Source organism: Littorina saxatilis, unplaced genomic scaffold (assembly GCF_037325665.1).
Source record: "Littorina saxatilis isolate snail1 unplaced genomic scaffold, US_GU_Lsax_2.0 scaffold_2366, whole genome shotgun sequence".
NCBI classification, from domain to species: Eukaryota; Metazoa; Mollusca; class Gastropoda; order Littorinimorpha; family Littorinidae; genus Littorina; species Littorina saxatilis.
The window spans coordinates 711-10000 of NW_027126197.1; the positions used below are offsets into that span (position 1 = coordinate 711).

At 41.5% G+C, this 9290-nt stretch overlaps 1 protein-coding gene across 1 annotated transcript in view; it reads right to left on the reverse strand.

Annotated features, from left to right (window-relative positions):
* Positions 1-990: 990 nt before the first annotated feature.
* The window catches only part of LOC138954649 (uncharacterized), a gene marked incomplete at its 3' end in the record, with an annotated part of 9530 nt that continues 1230 nt past the window's right edge, over positions 991-9290 (reverse strand). Inside the window, exons 3-6 of the mRNA XM_070326440.1 lie at positions 8363-8680; positions 2042-2374; positions 1548-1681; positions 991-1153 (exon numbers count right to left, since the gene is read on the reverse strand). Of these exons, the coding sequence (XP_070182541.1) occupies positions 991-1153; positions 1548-1681; positions 2042-2374; positions 8363-8680 (948 nt within the window). The remainder of the gene's footprint in view (positions 1154-1547; positions 1682-2041; positions 2375-8362; positions 8681-9290) is intronic.

A 9290-nucleotide genomic window follows, 5' to 3' on the forward strand; every position in this document is an offset into this window, starting at 1 on the left:
TAAATTTGAATCGTTTTATAAATTTTTATTTTTTTTTACAATTTTCCGATTTTTAATGACCAAAGTCATTAATTAATTTTTAAGCCACCAAGCTGAAATGCAATACCAAACCCCGGGCTTCGTCGAAGATTACTTGACCAAAATTTCAACCAATTTGGTTGAAAAATGAGGGCGTGACAGTGCCGCCTCAACTTTCACGAAAAGCCGGATATGACGTCATTAAAGACATTTATCAAAAAAATGAAAAAAACGTTCGGGGATTTCATACCCAGGAACTCTCATGTCAAATTTCATAAAGATCGGTCCAGTAGTTTAGTCTGAATCGCTCTACACACACACACAGACACACACACACACACATACACCACGACCCTCGTTTCGATTCCCCCTCGATGTTAAAATATTTAGTCAAAACTTGACTAAATATAAAAAGATAACTCTTGCCTTCCAACTAGTCTCGGCCCGCTCAAAACCGAGACTTTCAGTAATTCCTTCGCGTGACGTCTAACCCTCTTACGCCATAATGTGACGTCTTCAAATGACGAAATGTTAAAGTTTCTACCACAGACATACACACGCACAAACACACACCCCCCCCCCACACACACACACGCACACACGCACAAACGCACAGACAGACAAAAGTTACGATCGCATAGGCTACACTTACGTGAGCCAAAAAGAAGAAGAAGAAGAAGAAGAAGAAGAAGAAGAAGAAGAAGAAGAAGAAGAAGAACAAGAACAAGAACAAGAACAAGAACAAGAACAAGAAGAACAAGAACAAGAACAAGAACAAGAAGAACAAGAACAAGAAGAACAAGAACAAGAAGAACAAGAACAAGAACAAGAACAAGAACAAGAAGAAGAAGAAGAAGAAGAAGAAGAAGAAGATTATTGACAACGGCAAACACGGTGACTATGTTAATGATAATGACGATGATGACGACAACCACAACAATGATACCGAAAAAGCAAACCACTTGTACATACTGATATTAAAGTCTCCAACGTCTTTCAGCCCTGGCTCTGGCATCACCTCCACGTGCACAAGATAATGCCCCTCTTCAGAAGGCGCATCCATTGTAACGCTACAAGAGCCATGATAAAACTCAGAGCCATCGTCTCTTTCAGTGAACTTTTGTGAACGTGTGATCTGTATTACGAAGACAGCATTAATGCATTGAAAAGTAATATGGCAGGACAATAAGCTAGCACATTATATATGAATATATGTCTTGTGCTTACTCGCCCTTATTTGCTTCATGCTCTCTTCAAAACAAAGCTACACATGTTAACATTACATCATGCATTTTGCCAATGCCATAACATGTTCCGTGCTCGAAATATGAGCAAATAAACATAGGCCGTAAAAATCCCCACATCATACAGAAAGGCTGCACAATTGAGCAGTTGTGAATGTATATTCACCTGACTTGTTCTGAATCAACACCAACCCCACCCCAATCTCACAACACATTCATTTGTTTACCTATTTCCCGTAGTTTGAAATACATAACACATATCACACAAAGCTGTAAAACTCTTACCTTTGTTTCTTTCACTAGATGCCATACGCATGTTACATCGAAATCAGAGTCATACATCTTTTCAATTTCCACTTGTGCTGTGACTGTGAAATCGTCGTGTACGCTGACAGTGCTGTTCCGCAGTAGCACAGGATCTGTGGAATAAACAAACTTGTTGAAGGATCATGAAAACGCAGGAGAGAGGTGTACGATTGGAGATGTGTTGCGTTGGGTGTGCGTGTGTGTGGGGGGGGGTGGTCATGATACAGAACAAGTCATGTGACCAAACATTGACATGCCCCATACAACCCCCCCCCCCTCCCCTTTCCCATTTAACCATTATGTCGATTTGCCTTTCTCGCGCTCTCTAATTTCTCTCTATCATGACACACACACACACACACACACACACACACACACACACACACCCACACACACACACACACACACACACACACACGAACAGAACACCAGCCATAGACACACAACAAACAGAGAGAGGAAGGGTAACCTACAAGTAATTCGAATCCTGCATGTATCCAACACAGCACCGTCATTCTTCGTGCAAATCAACGTTTTCTTCTCCCAATCCTCTCTCGTGTAGTTTCTGATGACTAACTGGCTAAACGTCGCATTTCTCGAAACTGACACTTTACTGTTGAAAATATTGCAGCTGTAACTTTCCGTTTCATCTGAACACATCGCAACATGCACTGGTGGCACAGCGAGATCCGTCTTCTTCCAGAACATCCTGTCTGTGTCATGCAGACCTTCACAGTAGATCGGGCGACGCGTTTGTCCCTCAGATATCTCTAGCACGCCGTTGGTACACTGGGAAATTCTATAATCTAAGAATAAAACATTGATACTAACATTATCAATCCACTTAAATCCATCAACGAATGAAGCAACTGTCTGAGCAATCATGTAATAAACAAGTAACAAATCACACTGTTTGATTCATTGATGAATAGATTAGTAAATACATGAATTCATAAACACATTAATCAATTGTTTACAAGCAAACATATGATAACTGTTTTGATTTACTAGTGTTTTTCCTTTCTTTCAGCCATGTGATGTCAGACACTGATTTTTATTTATTTTATTTTATTTTTTTACCTCAGTTGCACGCAGGCTGCTTCAACCCTGCGTTGTTTTGCCTTTGTTTCTTTCTTTTTGTTTTCTGTTTTTTTCTGAGGCGGGGAGCATCCTTCTTCAGTAAAGTAGGTCACACACGTGTAAATGTTGTGCCCAGTCCTTGTTTCTGTCTCTGTTATTATTTTACTTAGCAGGTCTAGTTGAGCACGTATTGTGTATCATGTACCCTCTACTAGTCATTGTGCAATTTAGTTAATGGAATGATGATGTCATTTGTATGGAGTCGACGCACGTGCGAGGATATGTATGTGTGGGAGGGGGGGGCGGGAGATGGAAACTTGCTGTATGTTATGTAATGTATATATTGTGTGTGATACGTGGAAAATGTGATACTATTTATTTGCATGTGTGATACAGGGACAAATGTGATATTTGTAGACCTAGGCCTATACTAGTGATTACTGTGTGTGATACATGAAATGCGATATGAATGCTGTTTTTATATGTTATACTCTTACTTTCTGCCTATGTCTTAATCCCAAGCGCAAGACAAATTCTTCTATGTGAAAATTGAAGCCAATAAAATTTGAGTTGAGTTGAGTTGAGTTGAGTTGAGTCTTCATTGGTCTTTGTTTTCAATCACATCAAGTAATCACAAAATATTTCTTCATCTTAATTCAAAATCAAACTAACAAATGACATCAATTGGCGCACCATACTGATACTTACCAATACACATTTTAGCGACAATTAACAAATGATTTATATAACACACCATTTCAGTGGAAACATTTTCATCTGGTGGAAATCCTAGCAACACTATCTTTGCTGTCAAACTTATTATATACGCCAAATTTTCTATTTACTCTATAAACCACGTTCAACCAAATACCACGAGTCTTCTGGCAGAAAAAAAAAGAAGAAATTTTCTATATAATCTGTCTTATTATAACAATATGTACAATAAACATTTGCAACCAATTCACATTTTAAACATAATTATATAAGTGTATGCACAATTGTCCAATGTATTTCTCTCAATCTGGTCTCAGAAGAAACTTTCTGAACAATTAGCCGATGCCAGCGGGGTTATTTCAACATCAAAGTTGTGCAACCAAAACTGAAGACAACATGGATTATTATACTCCAGACTTAATAGATACTGTAAATACTGGCGCACTCGAACAAACTCTTCCCCACCACAACAAATTGCGAACATTCTGATTTTTCAGAAACAGTCACGCGACGTAAGTTTTGTATAATACACGTTTTCACTGCACTGTGCACACTTAAAATTGCATAAATAGTGAGGAAACAAACCCAATAATCTCCCCTACATGCTGGAGTGTCATGCAGTCGTTACCGACTATAAAGTCAGCTACGTAGGCTATACCGTGTTGTGTCCATGTCTTAAAAACCCACTGAATTAACATATAAGTTGGCGGCTGGCTGAAATAACAAAGAAATGCACGTTTGTGTGCGTTCACTGTAAAAGGGAACATAAATGGATCCGTACATAAATACAAAAGTGCGTTTTCGCAGAACCACGGCTGTGTTGATCTATGTAAAATGTCATTTTTTTTGTCAACAATACAAATAAAGTGTTCTAAATAGGTTACCCCCCCCCACACACACACACACACACACGCACACACACACACACACACACCCACACACACACACACACACACAAACACACACACACACACACACACACACACACACACACACACACACACACACACACACATACATACACACACTCCCCCTTGTTTTGAAACAAAGTTACACTTCATAAAGGGAAGAAATTGTGTTACGATTATTGAACGTATACTTCTTTTCGACTTTGTCTTTCACGTATTCCTCGAATTATTTAAATATTCTAGAAACTAATGATGACATAACATAACGACCTGTCAAACAACTATCTATATATATATACGACTAGTGTCTGTGTGTCTGTGTGTCTGTGTGTCTGTCTGTGCGCGATGCACGGCCAAAGTTCTCGATGGATCTGCTTCAAATTTGGTGGGCTTATTCAGAGAGACCCCGGACACAACCTCATCGATGAGATATTTCAACACGTGCTCTCAGCGCGCAGCGCTGAACCGATTTTGGTTCCACCTCAGCTATTTTGGTTCCACCTCAGCTACCCGGGCCCCCATACCGACACACCATAGCCGCTACACCACATCACAACGCCAAAGTTCTCGGTGGATCTTTTTCAAATTTGGACACCGTATTCAGCTACACCCCGGACACAATATCATCGATGAGATATTTCAACACGTGCTCTCAGCGCGCAGCGCTGAACTGATTTGGGTTTTTGTGTTCATTTCACCATTATAAGTAACTCTTCCTTATCTTCTCCAGTGTTTGGCGTTTATCTCCCTTCCTTCGTGTGGCTTTCCCGTTTGTAACTTACTATTACTATTTTTAGAATGTCACTGCGCTGTCCACTGCGCTGTCCACAACGCTTCCCTTGCACCCGTAAGTTGTTCTTACTGTCAAAGTGAAAAGGTCGAATCAATTTATAGCCACGCGAAAAATACACTCTCACCTATCTCTATATATTTATAGATACAGATATGCATATATATATATATACGGCTTCTCTGTGTGTGTGTGTGTGTTTGTGTGTGTGGGCAAAAACCTGTGGATTGTAGAGTTCTGTTTGTGATGGGGTCTAGCGGTTTTTGTCTGTCTGTATGGACATGGGGGTTCCCCAGGGCAGTATCATCGCGCCAAACTTATTCAGCATCATGCTCTATGACATTACTTCTGTTAAGGTTGACGGTGCCAGTGTACTTCTGTATGCGGACGACCTCGCCTTAATAGACACTAATAGACCACGCCATAACAGAGTTACCAACACTGTTGACTTATCTTCTTACCAAACTAAAATCGACAACCTCTGTCAATATATGTACACCAACGGCTTCCAACTAGCCTCAAATAAAACAGTCTTTCTTGTTGTCTCCCGTAGACAACTGTACAGGAACTGCAGTATAAAGATAGGTTGTGATATTATCAAACCGAGCTCAGAAGTTAAGTTCCTCGGCGTTATCATCGATACCCGACTTAACTGGACCAGTCATATCGAACATCTGATCAATAAGGCCAACAAGGATCTTTATATCATACGCTACCTGGCGTCCCAATCCTGGGCCAGAGGGCGTAAGTGTGTCACAGAGGTAGTGCGGGCATTAATTCGCTCCCGCCTCCTTTACGGGTGCGAAGCTTATTTCGCGACGCGCCCGGCGCTCATGAAAAAAATGGCTATTATAGAGTGCAGGGCGCTCAAAATAGCTCTGGGACTCTCCCAACAAGCGAGTAAGAGTCGAGTCTACAGCGAGTGTGGGTGGCTGCCCCTTGTCGATGAGATTAAACTCAGTTCAGCTCAGTATGCTGTCAGAGCCCACGCGGTAGAGAACTCTGCCTGCGAGGTCCTGACTGACTTTTTTCCTCAGCACCAAAATTATGAGGCCAACACCAAACATAGCACTCAACTCTTGGCCAAAACGCTACCCTTATCCGACACAGTAAACCGCATTCTAGCCGATAGCGGGGTGAAGGTCAGTGAGCTGGCCAGGGTCCCCCCGCCCTCCTACCCGCCTTGGCTTGAGGAAACCCCTACTATCATATACGACAGTGAAGATAATACTACCAAAAAAGATAACCCCGTCTACCTAGCTACTGTTACAAAAGAAACCCTAAACTACAAATTCTCGGAGCATTTAAAAGTCTTTACTGACGGATCCAAATTTGCAGACGGCAGCGTTGGCTGCGCCTTTGTGATCCCAGATCTCAAAATCTCAAGGAAATATACTCTTAATAAAGACATCTCCATATTCTCAGCCGAGCTATTTGCCTTGCTCATGGCATGCACTTTTATAAATGACCTCCCAGTCACACCGCGTGCGGTAGTTTTCTGCTCTGACTCGCGCTCTTCATTACAAGCTCTGCATCGAAACACATCAAATCGGGCAGAGCTACAAAGAGAAATCCTCTTTATATGTCACCAGTTAATCTCATCCGGCACATCCGTATCATTTCTCTGGGTCCCCTCTCACGTAGGGGTCCGGGGAAATGAACTGGCGGATGTCGCTGCCAAAGAAGCGGCAGAATCTAGCCCAGCTAACACTAACATCGGCTACTCAGTAACCGAGTTCTACAGTAAAATCCGTAAACTCATTCGAAGTCAGTACGTAACATCTCTGTCCTATCAACCCATTGATATGAACGATCTACACCCCGATCTCCCAACAAACCTCCTCACTATCTTCAGACGCCTCCGTGCCGGCGGCTGCCGCTTCCATATCTTTAACAAGTCCTGCCATTGTGGAGAACCCTATTCATTTCAACACATTTTCGCTCCATGCGCTACAAATAGAATTACCTTTAAAACCTTATATGACCATATGCAGCTCCATGGTCTGAGTCCCCAGGATTATCTGCGCAGTAGCAGTTCTCTAGGCTGGTCACACAGCTTGCTGCTGTGCCGACTGGTCAGGGACTCGGACATGGGGCTGTGGGTATAACTAAGCCCAGATTATCACATCAGCGTGTTTCAGTTTGAGGTTGAGTGGCTCCCGCCATCCCTCCTGATTCCAGCGACTACCTTCTAGACAACATATCCTCACCCAAGGCCCACTAGTCGCCAAACTGTACATATTGTTTTTATTACCACGGCCTTCGTGGCTTACATCTTAATCCTTTTATTTGTAAAAAGTTTTGAGATTTATTGTTCGTGTTCCTCTTACTTGCTCATCTATTTGGTTTTATTGGTGATCCTGAAAGGTTCCACTTTTTAACTCGATTTGAAATAAAAAAAAATAATATTACAAGCCCGTTATTCAAGATATAGAATACAGACTTATAATTCTTACCAAGAAACATCTTAACTACTTTTCATTTTAACAAATTCCACAGAGCATTATCAACTCAACCCCACCCCCTGCCCTCCTCTCCTTATTTTTTGTTTCTTTCTTTCCTCTTTTTGAAAGCGGACAAACACTCAAGTCCTTAATGGCTCAAAACCGTAGGACTTTTAATATTAATTTTAACTAACTGTCTGTATGTTCTGGCATGTGAGAAGCCACAGCAGATAATATAGGGCTAAGAAATAAGCTCTAAAATTCTCAATCCCGTTTGACAGGACTTCGCCTTCAAAGGTGATTGTGGTGAACCGCCACGCTGTCTGTCTCTGTCTCGCGCCGTTCACCTCAAATTCCCGTTTCTGAGTAACTATTTTTAGAATGTCACTGCGCTGTCCAGAACGCTTCCCTTGCACCCGTAAGTTGTTCTTACTGTCAAAGTGAAAAGGTCGAATCAATTTATAGCCACGCGAAAAATACACTCTCACCTATCTCTATATATTTATAGATATAGATATACATATATATATATACGGCTTCTCTGTGTGTGTGTTTGTGTGTGTGTGTGTGGGCAAAAACCTGTGGATTGTAGAGTTCTGTTTGTGATGGGGTCTAGCGGCTTTTGTCTGTCTGTATGTTCAGGCATTTGAGAAGCCACAACAGATAATAATTATAGGGCTAAGAAATAAGCTCTAAAATTCTCAATCCCGTTTGACAGGACTTCGCCTGCAGAGGTGATTGTGATGAACCGCCACGCTGTCTGTCTCTGTCTCGCGATTCACCCCGGCGAAGCCGGGTATTCCTCTAGTCTGTTATATACCGCTAACATGAATAATACAATATGTAGAAAGGACTTACACGACAGACTGACATTGCATGCTACGGACAGAGTTTCGTCTGTACTTGAACATCTCAGCGTGGTTTGATTGTATAGTTCGTCGTTGCCGACAATCTTCAGTGTGCTGTATGTCGGCGTCCTGATGACTGTGAAGTAGTTGTCATTTACGCTGCAGGCAGGGCAGTTATGTCCTGGACGACAACGCTCACAGTTTGCTATTGACCTTGTTGTGCCGTCTGAATACACAGTCTCCCAGTGCATTGCTTGTGATGACTGTAATCCTTGGCACTGTATGGGAGCGTATCTGTGCAAGAGCACAAGGTGGTTGTTTCGACACGCTGGGGAAAACAGTGGGTAGTTTGTAATTGCTCTTATAATTAATATTTCATTGGCACATTTCAATGCAATATTGTAATTAATTTTGATTAACACACAAAAAGTATAATGCAATAATAAAACACAACTGCACCACCGCCAGCACCACCACCACCACCACCAACAACAACAACCACAACAAACACAACAGCAACAGCAACAACAACAACAACAACAACAACAACAACAACAACAACAACAACAACAACAACGACAATCGCACCAACATAATTATCAAGAATAATTATACTTGATGATAAATGAGTGCACACTAAGTAATATAATTATGGTAACGCACGCTTTTTTTCTCCTTTCAAAACACCAACACAATATACATATGTATCATACAAACATGCATATGATAACGACCCCTTCAAAATTATATGCACGAACACATTCTTGGCGTGTATGTTTACAACACAGCATCGTTTACAATGACACCAGTCTTCACAAGTACTATCGTGTATCCATACACAAGCACAACAGGCATGTTTGGAGAGGGAAACAAGTGGGAACAAAGAAAGATATTAGGACAGAGAAAAAGTGCGATAGAGAAAACAAACAAACATATCA